Raw genomic sequence first — 22,736 nt, forward strand, 5'->3', positions numbered from 1 at the left:
GCCTTTCTGTTGACTTCTTCACCACGAGACCGTAGACAGATGATCTTGCCCCTCTGAACCCTGGTGTTCCCATCTGTTCAAGGAGACAATTGTATACTTTCCCCAAGATCAGGTATCAATTGTAACTCCTAGGCTGGGCGCAGTGGCTCACGCCTGTAATCCTAGCACTCTGGGAGGCCGAGGCGGGCTAATCGCTCAAGGTCAGGAGTTAGAAACCAGCCTGAGCAAGAGCGAGAACCCATCTCTACAAAAAATAGAAAAAAATTAGCCAACTAAAACGATATAGAAAAACTCAGCCGGGCATGGTGGCACGTTTCTGTAGTCCCAGCTACTTGGGAGGCTAAGGCAAGAGGATCGCTTAAGCCCAGGAGTTTGAGGTTGCCGTGAGCTAGGCTGACACCATGGCACTCTAGCCCAGGCAACAGAGTGAGACTCTGACTCAAAAAAAAAAAAAAACTGTAACTCCTAAACTCTCTCTGCCCACTCCTTCCCTTCCCCACTGCCAGGTCAGCCCACCATCCGTTCTAAGTAGATCACTGCCACAACTTCCTCCCTGTTCTCCCTGGAGCTTGTCCACCCCCACCTCTGTCTATCCATTACACAGCTGCCAGAGTGACCTTTCTAAAATACAAATCTGACTCTGCTCTGATTAAAATTTTAAGACTCCCTATTGCTCTTTGGGTAAGCCTAAACTTACATGGCTTAAGATGATCTAGCCCCTGCCTATCAGCCTGTCTTGCTATCCACCCCCATAGACAAGGCTACAGGAGCCATATTTTCTCCCCAATCCCAGCCTGCTCAGCACACATACCTTCCTGCCCAATGCCTCCTTTCCCTTCACATCTCAGCTTAGATGCCACTTTCTCCAAGCACCTGTCCCTCACACACACACCCTCCCCTAGCCCAGGTTAGCCCCTCTTCCTGTGAGCACCCACAGCCTCTGGCCTTGCCTGGCCCAGTTCTCGTCAGGCTTGAGAGTAAACACAGGTTTGTCTGTCTTACCAACAACACAGCTGAGAGCAAGGATGCCATCATGTTTACCTGGCACAGAGCAGAGGTTCAGTGTTTGTTCAAAGAGTGAAAGGGACAATGGTTAGGAAAGAGTCCTTGGCTGATGGAAAGCCCCAGGCTTAGTGCGGGCACTTATCAGACCTGACATACACTATTTAAAACATGGCCACAGGAAGCAAAGCCAACTGGCCAAGTCCCTGGAGGAAAGAGCTGACAAAGAAGGGAAAGGGAAACCATGGGACGCCTCAATTCTGGGAAGCAGTATAACTACTATTGGGGGTCGGTTTCAGGGATAGGGCAAGATGACCCAAAAGTTCCACAGCATAAGTGAGGTGGGGGAGTTCGAGAACCCCAGCGCCTGAAGGCAGTCCTTGGAGGCAGGGGAAGAGCTGCCGCAGTACAGAAATGAGCTGTGGGGAGGCTTATCATGGGAACAGGAAGGGCTGTGTCAGCCCCATTTGACCAACACAGACCCATGAGGATGAGGATGGGATGGTCTTTGTTTCTACAAGCAAGCAAGAGACACTGGGTTCAAGAACAGAACTTCCTGGTCTTTGCTCCAAACCACAGGGAGGCAGCTAGGCTCCAGGCAGACCACTGAGGCACGAAGATGGCTGGCACGAAGTCCAGAGGGTTTTGAGACTTTTCTGCCAATGCAAACACCTCTCAACATGAATCCCAGATTGAGCGGGAAATGCAGAGATTTATCAAACTTTCTGGAGGAGGCAAAGAACATGATGTTCAGGCCACATGTGGAATAATGGGTCCCTCTGAGTACCTCCCTATGAGAGCATCACTGATAAACCAGAAGTTATCCAAGGAAAAGGACATGCTGGGAACCCAAACCAGAACAGGTCAGAGGGGCAAGTGAGTCACCCGCCACCACTCTCCATAAATTAACTATAGCACTGCTCATGTACAAGAGGGAGCAGACTTGTTCTGAGTGGTTCCTTAGGGCAGAAAGGGGACTAAAGAGCAAATGCTCTGGGGAACAGAATAGGCTGTCCCTAAGTGGTAAACCTCTTGTCCCAGGAGGAGACAAGCAGAAGCTGAATGACCATGACTGGGAATGGTGGTGAAGGAATGTCTACCAAGGCACAGGGCAAGAACAGACCCCTGAGCTCCTTCCTGCCCACATTAGGTCCCAAATGAACGGAGGCTGAAGGAATGTTTTCCTCACAAAGTATTCAAAGCACATGAAACCCACTTCTCAACTTGGAAATGTCTGTGATGCCGCAGAAACGCCACAGGGAGCGCCATGCCAGGGGGAATGAGCACAGGCAGATGGAGTAGCAGCTTGGGGGTTGGTGCCCTCTTCAATATTAAAGCTGAGCTCTGTTCGTGTTGGTGTTGTTCAGTATTGTTATTTAACTGCTCTTGTGTTTACGCCTTCAGGACAGAGAAGAGGGTTCTGCCTCCTAGCACAGCCGAGACCTGGATTCTGGCATCATTACAGAATAGGCATAGAAAAATGCTTGGGCAGCCTTTGGGAAAGGGAGTGATGTGGAAGGCAAACTGCTCCCATGTGCTCCCCCTGAAAGTCCACCCAGTCACTCCCTAGGCTGTCGGCATTTCAGAAGCGTGAGCCTCTTTTGGCCATAGCTGTAACCCAGCAGCCCTGCCCCAGGCTTGGGCATGTCCTGAGACCGCCATACCCCAAAGCACCCCAGGGTCCAAGGATTACCACTGGAAACTTCTCCCAAAGGTGAATATGGGTATCACACACCATCTCATAACATGGATCTAAAATCCTCCATCCAGGGCCCAGACCCAAGGGCCAGCCCTGCACCCTGATGCCACAGCACCAAGAACCACATGCCTTGCTTGCCCCACCGCCTCCACCAGCTCAGACCAGCCAGAAAGGCCAAGCACTGGACAAAGCAGGAGAGTTGACCATCAGGTATATTGGGGCAGAGAAGATGGAGGCACCTTCCTGGGTACCTCCTGTGGCAGCGACCTCTACAACACGCCAAGGGCTCAGGAAGAACAGGGGGTTACGGGGCTCCCCCAGCAAAGATGAGCTCCAGGGCCGCCTGGATGTCCCCTCCGGTAGCCTGCAGGGCCCTCAGGCTCAGCTCATCATCCTGGATGCCCATGTCGCGCAGCTGCTGCAGCTGGGGCTGCCACTGGCTCTGTGGAAAGACAGGAGCAGGCAGAGGCTGTTAGTGGGACCCTAATGAAGACTCACTTAGCTCTGTGCTTTCAGAGGAAGGAAAGGAAGATGGCAGTCCTACAGCAAAGTTGTGGATGCTAAATTCCACAGAACACAGGGCTTCTAGGAAGACTAAAAGATAGGCTTGAGAGTGAAGAGAACAAATTCAGTTTTATGATTAAAAAAGGAAATTCTTAACATAAGGATAAAAAGAGAAAGCACAAATTATTCAATGTCTAAATTCCAAAAGACAAAATTACTCTCTTTCTCCTGCTATATGTATGCACACACAAAAAAATAAGTGGGGGCAGAGGAATAAATTTTTTTAAACTAGTTTTGTTTGGCTTCTCTTCTTTTTTTTTCTTTTTTTTGAAACAGGGTCTTGCTCTGTTGCCTGGGCTAGAGTGCAGTGGCATCATCATAGCTCATGGCAACCTCAGACTCCTGGGCTCAAATGATCCTCCTGCCTCAGCCTCCAGAGTAGCTGGGACTACAGGCATGCACCACCATGCCCGGCTAATTTTGGTTTCGTTTTTTTAACATGATACACATGAAGTCTTACTCTCATCTACTCCTACCCCTACCCCAGATAACCAATTTTATTTTCTTTGAGGAAATATAAATATATATTCTTATATTTACCCTTTTCTTATACCCCCATTCTACATCGGTTCCCCAACCCTCCTTTTTTTAAAACAGAATCAATCTATCCTGCAGACCTTTCTATGCTGATATATAAAATATTTGTTAGTAATCATATAATATTGCAACACATGGGGGTCCTAAAATGTACCATAACTGGGCTGTTTCTTATCTTTTGCCATTATAAAATAATTATTACAAATAATGCTGCCATGACTGACTCCATACAAATGTCATTTTCCACATGCACATACATCTCCAGGATAAATTCCTAGAAATGGGATTGCTAGGAATTACATGGGTTTAAGGGTGTGTACTTCCATTTCAGTGAATGGTTTATTCATATCCTTTTCCCATTTTTCTATGAGGTTATTGGTCTTAAATTTCTAGAACCTCTACACATGAGGGAAATTTTGACCTTTATGTGATATGTGTTACAGATTTTTTCCCCAGTTTACTGTTAACCTTTAGATTTTGCTTCTTTTTTTGTTTGGTTTGCCATGCAGAAATTTTCACTTTTACAAGCTTAAAATGGATAACTCTTTTATGTAACCGCTCCTGGATTTTGAGTTTCAGTCATGAAAGGCCTTCTCTACTCTAAGGATTTAAAGAAAGTCACCCACATTTTCTTCTAGTACTTTCATAGCTTCATTAATCTATTTCATAACAGGAGGGAAGTGCACAACAGTGAAAACAACATGCTCACACGCAGGGAGAAGGCAATGCAAATGGGAAGGGGAAGAAATGCAAATACAGAGAGGCAAGCAGGGATGAGATGTGGAGAGCTTAAAACAAACCCGCACATATCAACTCAGATTCATTTTTGCAGGCCAGGTGGAGCAGCAAATGCTCCTGAACCAGGAACAAAGCAAACAGGCATCTCGCCAGAGAGGGTGACAGAATAGAGAAGACAAGTTGTCCACATGTCCTGCTCCCGTTCTCCTGTCTACGAGGACCACATGGGGTAGGGAAAACCACATGAGCTTGAACCCTGTCTTTACCACTTCATGGCTCTATGACCTTGGACAAGTTCCAGGACTGAGGCTCGCCCCACAGGCCTACTGTGAGGAGTAAAGGAAACAGACATAAAGCAAGCAGCTTGTGCACAGAGGCACACGATAAAACACTGCTGACCCCTGGGTCTCCCACCTAGCTGCCAGGGTGACCACTTCCTCCTTAAAGTCTCCCATGGCTCCCTGGCAACTGCTAGATCAAATCTAATCCTTCTAGGTTGGCATTCAAGGCCCCTCCCATGCAGGCTCCTGCTCCTTTTTTTCTGGCTCCATATCAGGGTCTTCTACGCTAGGACACAGCATTCTAGCCTTATAGTCTGGATGTGTCGCACAGACCTCATAGTTGTCTCCAACTGGAAATCACCCCCTCCCTACCTCAAACACCTCTTCCCTGGCTGGCTAACCGCTAACGAATTCTTTGACAATCAGTTTAAACACCCCTTCCTCAGAGAAGTTTTGCCTGACCCAGGGCCCCACCTCAAATGGCTGGGCTTCTCACCTTGCTGCTCCCCAGGTCAGCACGTGCCCAGTGCCCTCCACAGCAGGGACGAGGACCAGCTCACCCCTGGCCCTGGCATCGGACCCAGGCCTCTTACGTGCATACTCAATGCTCAGTCATCATCACTGAATGAACGAATGCCTGCTTGACTAAGACTGCTGTGATTATCCAAGGCAGGTGGTCAGGGGAGTCAGGCCACCGTCACTGGGGGCAGGAGGAGGAGACCACAGGGACCACTCTGAAAGTGTGCCCTTGGCTAGGAACTCTCCTCACTGCCATGCTCCAGTTGTTCCTAGAGTGAAGCCTGCCAAGTGGGAAGGACCTCCCGAGAATAGAAAAAGGCTCAGCATCCAATGTAACGAGGAAGCCACACGGAAACCCGGAAGGGGGAAGACTGACCTGAAGGCTGGGCTGCCCAGAGGCCTGCAGGGCATGCTGTAGGGCTTGGCTAAAGAGATCGTTGGTGATGGGTGTCCCTGACTGGACGCCAGAGGATATTGGCGAGGTCCCTGAAGAATGGCCCTAGAGAAAAATCAGCAGTGGTGTCACTCTCAGAGCCATCGCTGTCTCAGAGTAGACTCCCACGTGGTGACATCACCCCACAGTGTTCCTGGGATACCCAAATACTGCCTCCCAACAAGGGCCTGCCATGAGACAAGTGGACAAAGCTCTCTATGTAGGCAGGAAAGATTTTATTCTCTTCTTCTCAGAGCCCCCTGTCCCTGACTCAGCCTAGGACCCCAGCACTGGGAGAGATGGTCTTGAAAGCTAGAATGACTTATCACCAGAAATGCTTAAGTCAGCGATGTCTGCTCCCTGTCGAAGATGAGGAAGGGCACACTGTGTGAAGGGAGGTTCTTCGGAACTACAAGGAGGAATCAATCAGGACTACGCTAAACCCCGGACTTTTGGTCCCTAAAGGCAAGTGAGGGGGAAGTCACCCAAGCTGCAGTAAGAATCCCCACCAGGACTCCAGGACTCAACTCAGGCCAATTCTAGCACCAGGGTTGACAAAGGCAAATCCACCCTACTGCTAGGGAGCTTCTCCCTCAGGAGCCTGGCCCTGGTCTTCCTGGCCCTTTCTCCGTACCTGGGTGCCAGGAGTCGGCGTGTGAGAGCTGCTCTCTGGAGTGCTGGCCAGGGCCAGGGCGGTGGCCAGCTCGCTCTGGGTGATGGGCCGGGGCCCAGCAGCTCCACTGTAGCCAAGAGAGGCTGGGCGGGAGCTAGGTGTGCTGCTCGAGGGCGTGGACCGGGTGCTCTGGAGAAGGGAGGCACCAGAATCAAGGAAGCAGCACTGTGAAATTCACAGATGAACCCCACCTTACTCCAGAAACAGTTCTCAGGGAAACTCTCTAAGCTCCCGGGTTCAGAAAGGAATCCAGAAAAAGGAACAGTATGACATGGGCTTGGCCTCATAAGGGCCTCTGACCACCTCCCAGCCCTGGGCGTGCCTGGTCCCAAAGAGTGGCTCATTCCCAGCACCACCTTCCCCAAATGCCAGGTAGACAGGCCACTTACTGGGTGAAAGTCATCCTCATCATCTGAGAGTCCTTCAAACAGGAAGCCACCTGGAGGAGGGTAAACAGATTTCAGGAGGAAGAACAGAAAGGCACAGGCGCAGCTCCAGACTCTCAGCTCAAGTTACTCTCCAAATTCATATTTTTATCTCTCCCTTTGGAAAATTACAGGACAGATGCACTTCCTGACTCAAACCGAGAGTTCCCAAGGAACGCCCTCTGCCAACACTATACATAGCTGCTGAGTAAAGCAAAACCCTGGGCCACTGCTGGCTCCTGAGGCCTACCTGACAATCTTCTGGGGCTCACCTGGCATCTCCCGGTATGAGCTGGAGGGCATGCTCCGGGAAGAGGAGTCAGCCCCTGGCACTGGGGCACTGCCTGCTACCGAGTGCAGAACCAGGACGATGGCGTTGACCAGGGCTGGGTGAGCAGGCATCAATCTAGGACAGGGCAGGAAGAAACCAATAGTGACTAAGAATGAAAGAGTGCCCTCAGCCATGACAGGAGTTCTGGGGCCCCTCACAACAAGGGAGCCACCTGTGCCTGCCCGCAGATTCCTCAGTCTTTGGTATCTTCCACCAGGAAACTTTATCCACCTGTGGATCTGCCCCAGCCACAGCAGCAAGGCCTTCAGTCCCTGGGCTCTGATGCAGATTCTTGACCTTAACTCAGGCAAGGCATGATAGGAGAGAGACAGCTCGGTGCCTCAGGGCTCACCTCTGCTCTAGGCATCTTCACCACTATGCTAGGCAACCCTGGACAGGTCCCTTCTCTTTGCAGCATGGGACTATTTTCTTCACTTATAAAATAAGGGGACACGTCCCTTCCAGCTCTAGCATTTTATGAATCTGTATGCCTGCTTCTCCTTCCCTCGGCTTAAAACCCTTCAAAGGCTCCCTGACACCTACTGAACAAAACCTAAACTGAACCTGGCAGGCAAAGCCCTCTCCCTTGGAATCCTGCATCCTCCTGACACTTTGTGTGTCCCTGCCCTTGCCCTTTCTCACCTCCTCACATTATGAGAAGGCAGACTTGCTGACAGACCGCACATAGCCTCAAGAGCAGATTCCAGCCAGGGTGACAATTAGGCTTCTGCTCTGACCATGTGAGGAGAGATGAGGAACTCTAATACAACAGTTACACTTACGTATCAAGCATGTTGGGATCAGCGAAGACAGAGAACAGGTCTTTGTCTTGGAGAACCCCTGGAAGAGAACAGGGCTCACCTCAGAGAATAGAAACCTGGCCAGATCCAGGAGGGAGAAGATGCTTTAGGTCTCAGAGCAACAGGCTCAACAGGGACATAGGACCATAAACCTCATGAGAAGTAGAGGAAGCAAAGCACCAAGCAACATAACCCAAGTATTCTCCATCTTGTTCCAGTGGGGATGTTCCCCTGCTCTCCACACCCCTTGCACTTATGTCATATACTGAGTACCAATACACTGGTCTCTTTCCCCTGGATCTCTGGGTCTTCCCTTATTCATCAAGGTGTGCAGAACATCTTCCCTGATTGCTGTGATTTGGCTAACTGTTGCCCTCATTTGGCATCCTCATATCCTAATTTATTTATTTATTTATTTTTGAGACAGAGTCTTGTTTTGTTGCCCAGGCTAGAGCGAGTGCCGTGGCGTCAACCTAGCTCACAGCAACCTCAAACTCCTGGGCTCAAGCAATCCTGCTGCCTCAGCCTCCCAAGTAGCTGGGACTACAGGCATGCGCCACCATGCCCAGCTAATTTTTTCTATATATATTAGTTGGCCAATTAATTTCTTTCTATCTTAGTAGAGACGGGGCCTCGCTCTTGCTCAGGCTGGTTTTGAACTCCTGACCTCGAGCAATCCGCCCGCCTCGGCCTCCCAGAGTGCTAGGATTACAGGCGTGAGCCACTGCGCTCGGCCTTCATACCCTAATTTATGATGTTAGGCCATTATCTCTCTGTGGGACAGAAAGCTCTTAGAGGACCCGGTATATCAAACATATCTTGATTACTCTCCCTCTTCCCAAAAGACCAGTGACTTTTCAAAAGACAGTCAAAGTCTCTTTAGGGTAACTGCCTTCTCCTGGTTTCTCCTTTTCCAACATCTCCTATTTTCTCAAATTCAGTCCTGCACTTACCGAGAGCAATGGGGTCACTGCTGAGGCCTGGAGTGGCCACAATGATCTGATCCAGAGATTCCTTGTTGCTGAGCATCTTAAAGACCTGCAGGAGAAATGGGGAGGGCTGGCACTCAACTAGCTCAATGCACTCATCAAATACCCGCACTCTGCTGAAGGACTTCCTCCTGCTAAGTGCTTGTACCTACACCACAACACAATAGAAAAATAGCCCCAGAAACAGATGAAGCTCATTTTGCCCTGAGATCATGACTTACTGGAGGGAAAACAAACAAAAGAAAGAAAAGAAAAAAGCAAGACTACAGTAAACCTTCAGTCTCTGCGGTGCTTTCTTCTGTCTATAGCTCTAATGCTTCCAAAATAAAAACTCATTACGAGCCAAATAACAAAGGTTTCTCTAGGTCCCAAAAGTTCTTTTCAATCTCTGTACAATTACTATTTCATATTTATATGTATTGGGAAGTTCACAGCTGTATTAATTTTGCCTGTCAACGCTCCTATAGAGGCTGGTCCGAAGGTAGTGAGTTATCTCACTTGACTATTCACAGTCAGTTACAGAATGAATTCCTTGTTCTACTACTTTCGCCCCTCCTCACTACTGCACTTGACTAGTCTTAAAAAAAAAAAACAACTCTTCTATAGAAAGACATCAGCCCATTTTCCCAGTGAGGACATTGAGGTCAAGGGGTTTGGTAAGCAGGCAGTTCATCCAAAGTTAAAGAATGAAGCCCAGCTAAAACAGTACATAGATGTGTTGGCTGTCACCAAATTCATTCCATGAGGTCAGTATCATGAGAGGTTGTATCATTACCATTAAAGGGAATCAACAATGCCTGACTGAGATAGGCTCTTTGGGGAAAGACAGAGCTCTACTGAGGCCCACAGACATGGCAAAAACTCCCCAAGGAACTCCTGGTTGCCATGGCAACAGGCTTCTAGTTCCCACTCCACAGCCCTTGCCCACATTCACACCCTCTCCTGCAGTCCTGGCTGGGGGCCGTGACACACTCACCGCCTCCCTGTAGGAGGAGCTGCTGTGCAGGGCAGTGTGCAGCACCCGGAACTCCCTCATGGCAGTCACTTTGTCCACAGGTTCTGGGAAACAAGACACTCAGAATTACCCCACAACTCAGGTCCTGCCCCTGCCACGAACATGGCAACATCATTTTAGCATGTGTCCAAGTGTGGCCTGGTCTGCACTTTCCCTTCCTTCATCCGCTGCTAAGAATGTGAATGCCCATTCCCAAAAACCCATCTTTGTGCCACAGATGTGAAAACTGCACACTCTTGTAAGCATCTTCAGCAGATAAAACAAACAAACAAATTCAAGTTGCAGCAGAGAGGAATCTTACCCCATGAAAGAGACTGCTCTGATGAACATCCCACTGCAAGAATCCTGGACTTCTTATATTTTAATCAACTCACAGATTCTTACACAGTGATTTACAGTAAGTGAGCTGAGTCGGCTAAGAAGTGAGCAGGGCTGCTGTTAGGGCTTTTTCTCCTGGAGGCGCCACAAGAGAGAAGGGTTTGCCATACTGTCCTTGATCAAAAGGTGATCAGCACTGCAAAGCCCCAGGGGCCACTGGTCCCTATAGCCAAGCTGTGTTTGTGGAGAGCACCATTTATATTTCAGGACAGATAGGCATGGACCCTTCAAGGGAACAGCTTGTGCCAGGAGGGGTAGCAGAAGAAGCTAAACAAGCTCTTAAAAACATGGGTGAAATTCTTTTTTTGTTTGTTTTTTTAATCTTTTTTGCAGGCCAGGATTCAAGCATGGGTGAAATTCTGAAAGCTGCTGGCCGACTTCACTAATGTGGTAAAAACAACTGTTTTGCTGGCTGACATAAATGACTTTAATAATGTCAATGAAATCTGCAACAGTATTTCAAAAGTAGTTTTCCTGCTAGAGCTGCTTACCAGGTTGTTGTTTGCCAAAGGAGAAGGAACTGAAATTGAAGCAGTAGCTGTCCAAGGACCTCACAACAGCATGACCGTCAGCAGGCACGGTGTTTGTTTAGTTTGGAATTTTAAATATCTTAATTTTTACAATTGCCGATAGCGTAAGTTTGACTAAAATATCTGGTTATTATGGAAATACCATATCATAAGGGTAGTTGAACATGAATTGACGATCAGATAATGAATCCAGTTACTGATTTTATAAATTATATTTACGTACACCCATATTATGAATGTAGGAAAGAGATATTCAATACACAATTACTCAAATAAATAAAAGTAAAGGGAAATAACAGGTAGGGAAAATAAGTTACTATTCCTGAGAAATTAATCAAGAGCACACCTAATTCAAACTAATTTAATGATGTGAAATATTTAGTTCTCACGTCAGATGTGTGATTCTTCTTTTACTTGAGTAAAATCATTTAAATTTGAATGGCAGAAGTCAAGGAGAAGAAAGTGGACCAAAATTTTACGTAGATGGTATTTTCCTAATGGAAATAAAATAGACATGCAGATTTTAAAAAATAAAATAGGCCGGGCGCGGTAGCTCATGCCTGTAATCCTAGCACTCTGGGAGGCCAAGGCGGGCGGATTGCTCGAGGTCAGGAGTTCGAAACCAGCCTGAGCAAGAGCGAGGCCCCGTCTCTACCATAAATAGAAAGAAATTAATTGGCCAACTAATATATATAGAAAAAATTAGCTGGGCATGGTGGTGCATGCCTGTAGTCCCAGCTACTCGGGAGGCTGAGGCAGCAGGACGGCTTGAGCCCAGGAGTTTGAGGTTGCTGTGAGCTAGGCTGTTGTCACGGCACTCACTCTAGCACAGGCAACAGAGTAAGACTCTGTCTCAAAAAAAAAAAAAAAAAGAAAAGAAAAGAAAGTCCATTTGTTTCAAAAATAAATCTCCAGGCAAAGGTGGGAAGAAAAGGACTCTTAATATCTAATCAGCTAAAAGTAATGGTTGTCTCTGTAACATCTCTAAGCTAAGCTCACCCTTTCCAAGTGGAAAGCAGCCAGCCCCAAGGAAAGAACATGGGCTCCTGAGCCAAGAAAACCTAGGTCCATATCCCAGCTCTTGCATTTATTTCCTAAGCAGGTAACCTTGAATAAATACCTTCCTAACCCTTTTTCTTCATCTAAGATATGTTAATCCTGCTACCTATCCTGCAGAGCCACTGTAATGATTAAATGAGGTATAAAAGGGAAAAAAATCTGGCTCACAGAAGTCACAAATGTTATTTTCCTTCTGTCAATGCCATCCAGCCAAAGGGCCCATATTTGAATAAGTTGGGTTTACTGCTCAATACAGACAGAATACACACCATAGGGAATCGTGAGGAGTCTCAATAAGAGGATATTAAAAAGGACTTAGTATAGGATTTGAGTTTGGCTGGGTGATTCAGGGGATAAATTTAAAGAAACGAGGCTTTACTCTGGATTGGATACTGTCGGGAAGTGGGGGTGATTCTATAATTGGGTATCTTAATAATCCTTATCTGGAAGGAAGGGAAAGTAGAGCAAGGGATAGAGGGATATTTGGTCACTTCTGTGGCTTAGATAATGCTCAGGTTTTTGTCTCTGTTTGGAAATTATAAGGATTTTGTTTTTGTCTTCATCCATGACAATCTCCGAGTGACCTTGTCTGATGCTGGTGATCTGTACAATTGTTCACGTTCCACAAAAGGATTCCAAGGGTTGGCTGTGAATGCCAGGCAACCCCTTACATGTCAGGGGCTCCCTTTCTCTTTCTCACTGCCCGTTAGCATACAAAAGAAGATCTTTTTGTCCTTAATGTTTAGAATTGATAAAAGGGTAAATTTCAAGCTGATAACTAGTCACAGCAATCACAAACATTATAAAAATATGTAAATCTGCCAGTTTAACAAAGCTACTCTCTGTTACACAGCTTAGCTTTATCCTTGGGGAAGCTTGTAAAACACAAATGCAAAATTTAAATTATGAATTCTAAGCAGCACCTTCTATTAATAAATCAAAAAGGCATTTGAGGCTTTGTATACTTTTTCTGAGAGCTATTTTAATACTGTTCAAATATTTTCAGGAAAGTAAATTACCAGTATAGCAGGAGTAGTTAGCTGACTGAACAAATCACCACCTGAGGCAGTTTGCAGGAAGATTTGTTAACAAGAGAACAAAAATGCAGCATTAGAGAAGGGCCAGAAGTTTCCAGCTTTTTTTCTAATGAAAAGAAATACAACAATAACAAAAGGATACAAAGTTCACTGAGAAATAAACTGTTAACCTAAAGGAGTTTAAGTAGACACATTCCCCATCCCATTAGAAAACAGTGGCTAATTAACTTACAAAGTAGAGAAACAAATCCCCCTCCCTCAGTTGTGTTGGCAGCAAGAAAGTCAAAATTGGACCCTGCTTACCAGACAAGATCGGGTGCACTCAGGGTGGTATGGCAAAAGACAAAAGACCCTGCTTATCAATATGGTTTTATCCAGTAAGTAATAAAGACATCCCCTATCCTCAGCTCAGTAAATCACCCCTCTGTTCTACTCAGGCCTGTTAACACACAGGCCCTCCACTTATAGATACCACAGAAACTCTGCCTGGCTAAGGGCCACTCCTCACTCACCAGGTTTCTGATCAGGTTCAGGCCAGGACTTGCGCAAAACGTGAACTGTGGACCCAGGCTGAATGCCATAGAAGTCAAGGGTCTGGTCATCTTTTAGCTTCCGACCACAGTAGATCAGATCTAAAAAAGAATTGACCATTTATATTTTGCTCTGCAAAACAATTTAGGTGGTTTCTGTCCCCTGAGAACCTTATTTTGATTGAACAGATAGCTGGAGAATGATGTATGCTTTAAAAGATACTACATAATAAATACATTTTAAAAACAATTGTCAGCAAGTACAAACTCATAAAATGGATTTATACAGAACCTATCCACAGAAAAGCTCTGGAGCTTAACATTGTAGAGACTGATCGATTTAAATAAATGGAAAAATTCAACAACCAAAAAAGATTAACCTAATCCAGGTATGACTAAAAACACATTTCTGTCAATCAGATTCCTTAGCTATTATAAATTACCCTTTATTATGTTATGTTTTTATATTTAAATTCCTCCTTCTTCCACCTGGACTGCCCTTGCCATCTTCATTTTCTTTTTTAATGCCTTTGCTCCAATCAACCAAACAAAAATCCTTCTAATCATCCCTTAAAACCTACTTCAAAAACCATATACTGAGGAGCCTCCCCTGACCAACTCCTCCTTCCCTAGTCCACCCCAAATTTCTGCTCACTTACAGAAAGTCAACCATGTCATGGTTAAAGAACTTTGTGAAAAAGTAGTTCTGTATAATCATACATGACTGAAACAGCAGCCAATAGTTTTATTGTATGATTTGTGTTTCTATAATATTTATGCAACACTCACTTCCATGGAGTGTTAACATGAGGCAACAAATACCAAGCCTTTAATTTATTCTTGTAATTCCAGAAGTAACCTCCCCCAAAAGAGATCAGAGCAGCAGCCCAACCCGAGTCCAGAGAGACTTACCAATCAGCTCAGGGTCTGGAACAGACTCCTGGAGTTTGCCAGCAATAAGCTGCTTCAAAAATGAAATACTATAGCCCCCTAGCGAGTATTCTCCCAGTTCGGTCTCTGGTAACCGAAGAATAGACTTTGGAGCAAGTGGCTGGTCAGCTAGCTTCACTGCCAGGTGCCAGTCTGAGAGAGACATCCTCTCTCTTTCACGCTCTCTCTTTCTCCCTGTAAAAGAACAAACCCTCAGTGGTTAAGATACAGACCACCACCCTACTCCACCCCCCCCAAAGGGTTAAATGAGAGACAAAGCAGTGTAACACTGTTAAAGAAGCAGAGGATGCAGCATTAGGAGGCCAGAACTAGAATGTGGGCGTCCCTTTTTACTCATCCTGTGATAGACAGCTCTTTAGGCCTCAGTTTCTGCATCTTTAAAATGGACATAAAGGCCGGGCGTGGTGGCTCACACCTGTAATCCTAGCACTCTGGGAGGCCGAGGCAGGAGGATTGATCGAGGTCAGGAGTTCGAAACCAGCCTGAGCAAGAGCGAGGCCCCGTCTCTACTATAAATAGAAAGAAATTAATTGGCCAACTAATATATACAGAAAAAATTAGCTGGGCATCGTGGTGCATGTCTGTGGTCCCAGCTACTCAGGAGGCTGAGGCAGGAGGATCGCTTGAGCCTAGGAGATTGAGGTTGCTGTGAGCTGGGCTGATGCCACGGCACTCACCCTAGCCTGGGCAACAAAGTGAGACTCTGTCTCAAAATAAATAAAATAAAATAAAATGGACATAAAAACACCATCCAACATAACAGCAATGTTGTGAGATTTCAATGAGATCATCCAACTCTCTCCCTTCTGTACACTCATTTCCAATTTTCTTCATATAGTTTTGCTTGAACTATTCCAACAGTTTTATAACAACTGTTATAACAGTTATAACAACTGCCTCTTGCCTCTCCCTATCAAAGATCCATGCTGCCACCTAATTCATTATTCTAAAACACAGATCTGATTAAGTTACTTCTCTGCTTAGAACTTCTTCAATGGCTCCAAACCATCTATATGAATAAATCTAAACCTCATAGCCTGGCTTCAGGAATCACTAACATTCTGCCCCCTGCCAGCTTTCCTCCCCAACAGAGCCCTGCCCCACTGGGCCCCCAAAACATGTAAGTACACCCCACTAAGCCTCCATTCAAAACAAAGTGCTCCGCCATTTTACACCTCTGCTCATCTGCTAACTCTGCATGCAATTTCTCTTCCCTCTTTGGCCTCTTGGCAAACTCCTACCAAGACCAACCCAAATTCAAACACCTAGGTCTCCTCTCTTTTCTCTTGTTCCCACATTCCCTTAGGGCTAAAATCTATCTACAGCTCAGCCCCTTCTTCCAACTCAATTCTTTTTTGAGACAGGCTAGAGTGCCACGGCATCAGCCTAGCTCACAGCAACCTCAAACTCCTGGGCTCAAGCGATCCTCCTGCCTCAGCCTCCTGAGTAGCTGGGACTACAGGCATGTGCCACAATGCCCGGCTAATTTTTTGTATACATTTTTTAGTTGGCCAATTAATTTCTTTCTATTTTTTGTAGAGACGGGTTCTCGCTCTTGCTCAGGCTGGTTTCTAACTCCTGACCTTGAGTGATCTGCCGGCCTGGCCTCCCAGAGTGCTAGGATTATAGGCGCAAGCCACCACACCCAGCCCAACTCAATTCTTGAAGGCCCCTGAAAGCAAAAACTAGAATTTTCACCTCTGTTGTCCTCATGCCTGGCACATATGAATGCCCAGAAAATAAATCAGAAGCTCTGTAGGTGGAAGACTCATGCAAAGCAAGACAAGTTCTTGTTAGAGTCATCACTGCTTCCAAAGAAGCCTCTTGTAGGGAAGAGGAAAGAAAAGGCTGTGAGGCTGCCTAATCGGCCTTAAAGCATCCTCAAAGTACCTTCCACCTCCAAGTTTATGACAAAGGAAGGAATAGGTCTTTTTAATGTATCATATGTCACTTAATCCTCACAACTGTTCCCTGAAGCAGACATTATAATTCACATTTTACGGATAAGGGAACCAAGACTCAGAAAGGTAAAGTCACTGGCCCAAGGTCACAGACAGCTAGTTGTGGAGCTGGAACACTGCCTGGTGACGACCCCATCGCTCCCGGGGGGCACTAGTTAACTACTCAACCACACACAACGAATCAGCGCTGCATGGGGCCCAGCGCCCTCACCCGTCCCGCGGAAGGAACCCGGCCGCAGCGCCGCCGGTTGTAAACATTCACTCTGGCCCGCTCGCCGGAAACCGGAAGCTCCGCGCTGCATTCTGGGAGTTGCAGTTCCCGCCGCAGCCCCGCCCCACCTGTAAAGCGCCAGCCAGCAAGGGGCGCTAGTTGCAAAGCTTCCGGTTCCGGGGAGGGCCTGGCTCCCGGGCCGTTTGAAATCCCCGGCGTGAGGCTCTCACTGGGGACGGCTTTATTTCCTGTCGGTCTTCAGGGTCGCAAGTCCCGAGACGGAGGCCTGGTGTGGGCTTTTAAATTGATACACGGCTGCGTAATTCCCACGCTCTCCTGAGAAGCATATGAAGTCCGTCCGTCCGTCGTTTCTGCCGGGTTGTGCGAACGCCGGCTGCTGGAGAGTGGCGAACCCTGGGTCCCCTCCCGTTCCGACCCTTTAGAAATGCCCTTTCCCAAGCGGCTTCTTCGAACACGCCCCAGCGGTTCCCCGCAGCCCTCATAAAAACGGCAGCCCTCAGGTGAAGTCAGCCTCTTTTGTGCTCCTCTTGGCGGACTTAACCTATGGGGGTGTACTAGGAACCAAACGGTCACGCCCTCCAAAAGCTGGATTCTTGGGAGCTACTAAATTTCGTTCCTGCTATGCCCTCAACATGCAGTGGTGGGGTCATCTAACAGTCATTCATAGAATCAGTTTGGGGAGAGGAATTTCCACTGAACTCTCAGAGGAACTACATATTTTAAATGACTAAAAAAGTTCAGCATGGCTAAAATTGGATTGTGTTTGCTCAGAAGTCAGGATTAGCTCCTGTCCCTTGGAACCTTTGTATGCTTGCTCAAAAAACGTTGTTACAGATTAGTTTTTCCATAAAACCATTTTGAACCAATCAGTAATTTTAAAGCTTTGTTTGTTCTAAATGTAAGAGTTCAGACTCACATTCTATTAAAATTTAGCCCTAAAATGAAAAAAAAAAAATCAGGATTAGCTAAATATTGAAGAGGGACTATTTTTGACTGGACTCTCCTCAAGGAGTTAATTTAAGAACTAAGGAAAACAAAAAGAAAAAGGTGAATAATAAAATGATGAGGGCCAGGCGTGGTGGTTCATGCTGTAATCCTAGCACTCTTGGAGGCTGAGGTGAGAGGATCGCTAAAGGTCAGGAGTTCAAAACGAGCCTGAGCAAGAGCGAGAACCTGTCTCTACTAAAAATGGAAAGAAATTAATTGGCCAACTAAAAATACATATACATAGAAAAAATTAGCCAGGCATGGCGGCGCATGCCTGTAGTCCCAGCTGCTTGGGAGGCTGAGGCAGAAAGGATTGCTTGAGCCCAGGAGTATGAGGTTGTTATGAGCCTGACGCCATGGCACTCTAGCCTGGGCAACAGAGTGAGACTCTGTCTGAAAAAAAAAAGGAAAGAAAATGATGAGGTTGGTCGATGCAGCTAAAGCCTTATCCCACTTGGGCAAATGTAAAAGCTGAACTCTAGGACAACCCAATGTACAGCCTGAGACTAGGGCAGCAATTGAGCAGGATGAGCTTGAGAGCAAAGAGGGTCTGGTAAGGTCTGGTAGGGCCTAACATTGAAGGCCGGTCACCCTCTACCATTCTCATAAATTATATAGGGAGTTTTCACTGTCTTCAGGCTGAAGCCCAGATTCCTAAGACTGTTCCCAAAGTACCCCTTCCCCATCCTACACATCTTTAGCTATACCTGCTCTTTTAGCAATCCTTCTTAACTAACCAGCCGTCTTTAGGCTCCTTCCTCTCCTATCCAATAAGTTATTTGCATTTACTGTTTTAATAAACTTTGTTCATGGCCAGTCATGGTGGTTCACACCTATAATCCTAGCGCTTTGGGAGGCTGAAGTAGGAGGATTGCTTAAGCCCAGGAGTTCCAGCCTAGGTAACAGAAGCAGACTCTGTCTCTATTTTTTAAAAAAATTAAAAATTAACAACAAAAAATCCTATGTTCAATATGGTGCCTAATTTCCTGCAGGAGAAGTCAGAAAGGTTGTCTCATTTTGTTTTCCTCAAAGTGGAGCTGAATATACTAGATGTTGATGAATTTATTATCCTGATTAATTTCATTATAATCTCCATGGGAGAATGGACTATGACTATCTTGCCCTCCATTTTACCTTCAGCTGTTGACCAGAACCTGGCATATGGTAGGTTAACAATATATATGTGTTGAATGACTAATTCAGGCCAAAGCTATTGATACATACCAAATGTAGTTGTCTTGCTGTAGCCTGTTGTTCCCAAGAGAGGGGTAAGCCTCTCTGAGTTCTGAATCATTATGATGTTCAGAAACATTGTAATAATAAATTATTAAGTGAGCAAATGAATGAAGGAATAACCCAGGACCAGTTTCTTTGGGAGCCAAGTTAGCAAGTAGGTGATGTGTTCTAAAGCAAGGGTCAGAGCCTAGAAAAAAATTAGAAGCCTAGTCACAAGACAAAGATGCATGACCAGGTATATGGTGAGAAGGGAAGTGTCCAGGACCAATCTTTCAGCCAATTCACATTTGGAGACATCATCAGCTTTTTCTGAGAAGGTACTAGGCAATTATTCATTTAACCTTTAAGAGACTACTCAGCCCAGTTATTAACTCATGGAAAACAAATTATAAGGATTCATGTTTACATATTAAAAATAATTTTACTACAAATGACAAATACTTAGGTAAAACAAAAAAAAGAAAAAAAAATAATAATTTTACTGTTTATAAAATTAATTTGGTGATTTCTGGATCTGGCAATATAGCAAAAGAAAATCATCTATAATTACTCCTGCAAACAAAATGTTATATAAAATAATACACATACCTGTGGTCATAGGAGAAAAGGGAAATCTTCAGATGCCAGAGATGAAAGAGGAACTGAAAACTTGGTAGTGAGCTTAAAAGCTGATGAGCACCTCCCCAGAAAAATTAGTGGTCCTAGAAAACTTGTTGGGGGTTTTGTTTTAACACCAAAGCATTGGGCCCCTCAGAATTTGAAACCGACACCTCTGCATGAAGTTGAAACTCTTAAAAGATTTGTACCCTAAGTGAAGGGGCAAGGGCAGACTACCAAAAAACAAAACAAAACAAAAACAAAACCCTAAAGTTATACACCAGCACTAAGAGAATGCTAGAGAAATCTTCTCTGCTCTGACAGGAGGGCAGTGGAAGGAGAACTGATGTGTGAAAAAATTATCTTCCCTGAGAATTTGAAAATCACCTGTTTTTTGTGCAAGTTTGAGGTCAAACTTTACAAGATTTTCCAGGAATCTCCAAAACTGGTCTTGGGGCTCTTGGTTAAGCAAATATAAATGATCTTTGGAGCAATACTACCAAAATCCGTGTCATCCAACAGGAAAGAAAAAAGCTAAACTGAAGGTGATTTCACAGAAAGAATTAGCAAATAATCATGGAAATAATCCATTGTAAGAAACAGCAGAAAAACAAGAGTAATAACACCAAAAATGTCAGATATTAGAAATTCAATGTGGAAGGAAATAAAATACGCATGAAAAATTTATTAAAGACACTAAGAAAATATCAAGGCTTTAAGAAAGAATAAGACATTGGCCGGGCGCGGTGGCTCACGCCTGTAATCCTAGCTCTCTGGGAGGCCGAGGCGGGCGGATTGCTCGAGGTCAGGAGTTCAAAACCAGCCTGAGCAAGAGCGAGACCCCGTCTCTACTATAAATAGAAAGAAACTAATTGGCCAACTAATATATATAGAAAAAATTAGCTGGGCATGGTGGCACATGCCTGTAGTCCCAGCTACTTGGGAGGCTGAGACAGAAGGATCGCTTGAGCCCAGGAGTTTGAGGTTGCTGTGAGCTAGGCTGACGCCACGGCACTCACTCTAGCCTGAGCAACAAAGCGAGACTCTGTCTCAAAAAAAAAAAAAAAAAAAAGAAAGAAAGAATAAGACATGAGGCCGGGCACGGTGGCTCACACCTGTAATCCTAGCACTCTGGGAGGGCGAGGCGGGCGGATTGCTTGAGGTCAGGAGTTCAAAACCAGCCTGAGCAAGAGCGAGACCCTGTCTCTACTATAAATAAAAAGAAATTAATTGGCCAACTAATATACATAGAAAAAATTAGCTGGGCATGGTGGTGCATGCCTGTAGTCCCAGCTACTTGGGAGGCTGAGGCAGTAGGATTGCTTAATCCCAGGAGTTTGAGGTTGCTGTGAGCTAGGCTGAAGCCACGGCACTCACTGAAGCCTGGGCAACAAAGCAACTCTGTCTCAAAAAAAAAAAAAAAAAAAAAGAATAAGACATGATGAAAAATATTTGAGAGGAACTAAAAAACTTTCTTGCCATCTATGACACAAGAAAAAAGAAGAAAAAAAAATTTTAAAAATAAGTATTGTCAGTGAAAAATTCAACTGATGTAGGTCTTTATCAAAAATATACATTGTGAATTTATTTTCCCAGATTGTGGCTTTTTTACTCTCTTAATGGTATTTTTAAAGAATTTTTTAATTGTAATAAAGTCCAATTTATGACATTTTGTTTTGATGGTTAGTGTCTTTTATGTTCTATTTAAGAAATCTTCCTGCCCTATTTTTGAAGATATTGTCCTATGTTTTATCTTTCACATTTTGGTGTAATTAATTTTAAATTAATTTTTGTGTATGATGGGAGTTAGGTATCAAGATTCTTATCTTACATATGGGTATACAATTGACTCAGCATTATTTGTTTTAAAATTTTTGTTCTCACTGACTTTCAGTGGCAGCTTTGTCATAAATCAGGTGACTGTGTATGTATGGGTCTATTCTGTCCCATGGGTATACTTTTCTGTCTTTGTGCCAATACCACACCTCTTGATTTCTCCAGCTTTACAGTCGGTCTTGATATCTGATAGCATAAGTCCTCCAGTTTTTGCTTTAAGATGGGCATATCTGGGGGCGGAGCAAGATGGTGGATGAGAAACACCACCAAACAGAGTGTCTCTGCAAAAAAGACAGCTTCTAGAAGAAATTAGAAGAAAGAAGCAAGCAGACGAGCATACATCAGATGAGGGTCAGAAGGAGGGGTACCGGAGATCACGGGAGACTCCATGGGAGGAGGATGCAGAGGAGAACTGGAAGAAAAGAACTCTCAAGATGCTTGAAGACCAGCGGTAAGGGTAGGTGGCACAGTTAACTTTCCCCTCCCTTGCATCTCGGACTGTTGGTGGGCTCCCCAGTGGGTGGAGAGACCTGTGGACACCAACCCAGAGACAGCCACTGTCAGTGAGCAAGACTAAACAAGGCGTGTCATCACCCAAACAAAAACCTAAAGGTAAGAAGCAACAACTGATCCAGATAGGAAGAAATCAGTGAAGAAACTCTGGAGATATGAAAACCCAAATGGAAAGCACACCCCAAAAGAGGAACATCAGCCCCTCAGAAATGGACATCAACCAAAATCAGACGACTATAATGACAGAAGAAGAATTTCGAGCATGGATCGTAAGAAAATTCAACAATTTGCAAGAAAAACTGGATAACCAACACAAAGAAAGCACAAAAAGATTCCAGGAACTGGAACAAAAATTCACTAAAGAAATTGAAGTAATGAAGAAAATATCAAACCGAACTCCTGGAAATGAAGACTCAATTCAGAGAACTACAAAACACAGTGGAAAGACTCAAGAACAGGGTAGATCAAACAGAAGAAAGAATCTCAGACATTGAAGATAACACCTTCCAATTAAATAAATCAGTCACAGAGCTACAGCAGAGAAACAAGAGAAAAGAGCAAAGCCTACAAGAGATGTGGGATTATGTGAAGAAACCTAACGTGAGGGTTATAGAGTTACCCCAAGGGGAAGAAGAAAACACTCAAGGGTTGGATAAGCTATTTGAAGATATAATAGAGGAAAATTTCCCAGGCCTTCATAAAAATCTCGATATACAAGTTCAAGAAGCTCAAAGCACCCCAGGGAGATTCAATGCAAACAGGAAGACCTCACTACATGCAGTCATCAGACTGACCAAAATATCAACCAAAGAGGCCATTCTACCAGCTATAAGACAAAAGAAGCAAGTAACATACAAAGGAACGCCAATCTGAATAACACCAG

The 22,736-nt window shown here is 45.2% G+C and overlaps 1 protein-coding gene across 3 annotated transcripts; it reads right to left on the reverse strand.

Annotated features, from left to right (window-relative positions):
• Window positions 1–2,895: 2,895 nt before the first annotated feature.
• On the reverse strand, window positions 2,896–16,789 carry UBL7 (ubiquitin like 7). 3 transcript variants are annotated; one of them, XM_076004547.1, is made up of 12 exons: window positions 16,664–16,745; window positions 14,907–15,000; window positions 14,453–14,665; window positions 13,523–13,642; window positions 9,968–10,050; window positions 8,956–9,040; window positions 7,985–8,042; window positions 7,144–7,277; window positions 6,836–6,885; window positions 6,408–6,611; window positions 5,717–5,839; window positions 2,896–3,143 (listed from the first exon to the last, which is right to left on the reverse strand). In XM_076004547.1, exons 3-12 carry the CDS (start codon window positions 14,634–14,636, stop codon window positions 3,006–3,008), a joined length of 1,179 nt encoding a protein of 392 aa, XP_075860662.1. In that variant the 5' UTR covers window positions 14,637–14,665; window positions 14,907–15,000; window positions 16,664–16,745; the 3' UTR covers window positions 2,896–3,005. The 3 variants fall into 3 exon arrangements, with proteins under 3 accessions (XP_075860662.1, XP_012603677.1, XP_075860661.1); XM_012748223.3 differs by lacking the exon at window positions 14,907–15,000 and having other exon boundaries at window positions 6,408–6,575; window positions 16,664–16,789; XM_076004546.1 differs by lacking the exon at window positions 14,907–15,000 and having other exon boundaries at window positions 16,664–16,789.
• Between the last annotated feature and the right edge of the window lie 5,947 nt (window positions 16,790–22,736).

The sequence above is a fragment of the Microcebus murinus genome, chromosome 6 (assembly GCF_040939455.1).
Source record: "Microcebus murinus isolate Inina chromosome 6, M.murinus_Inina_mat1.0, whole genome shotgun sequence".
NCBI lineage: Eukaryota > Metazoa > Chordata > Mammalia > Primates > Cheirogaleidae > Microcebus > Microcebus murinus.

What these genes read in the sequence shown, in the direction of transcription:
- UBL7 (XM_076004546.1), bottom strand. Translation starts at nt 16,754, where the DNA reads ATGCAGCGCGGAGCTTCCGGTTTCCGGCGAGCGGGCCAGAGTGAATGT. An exon ending in TGAACCTGATCAGAAACCTG is followed by an intron (nt 10,051 to 13,522) that starts GTGAGTGAGGAG and finishes CTTGTTTCCCAG; the next exon opens with AACCTGTGGACAAAGTGACT. An exon ending in ATGAGGATGACTTTCACCCA is followed by an intron (nt 6,612 to 6,835) that starts GTAAGTGGCCTG and finishes TGAATTTCACAG; the next exon opens with TGCTGCTTCCTTGATTCTGG.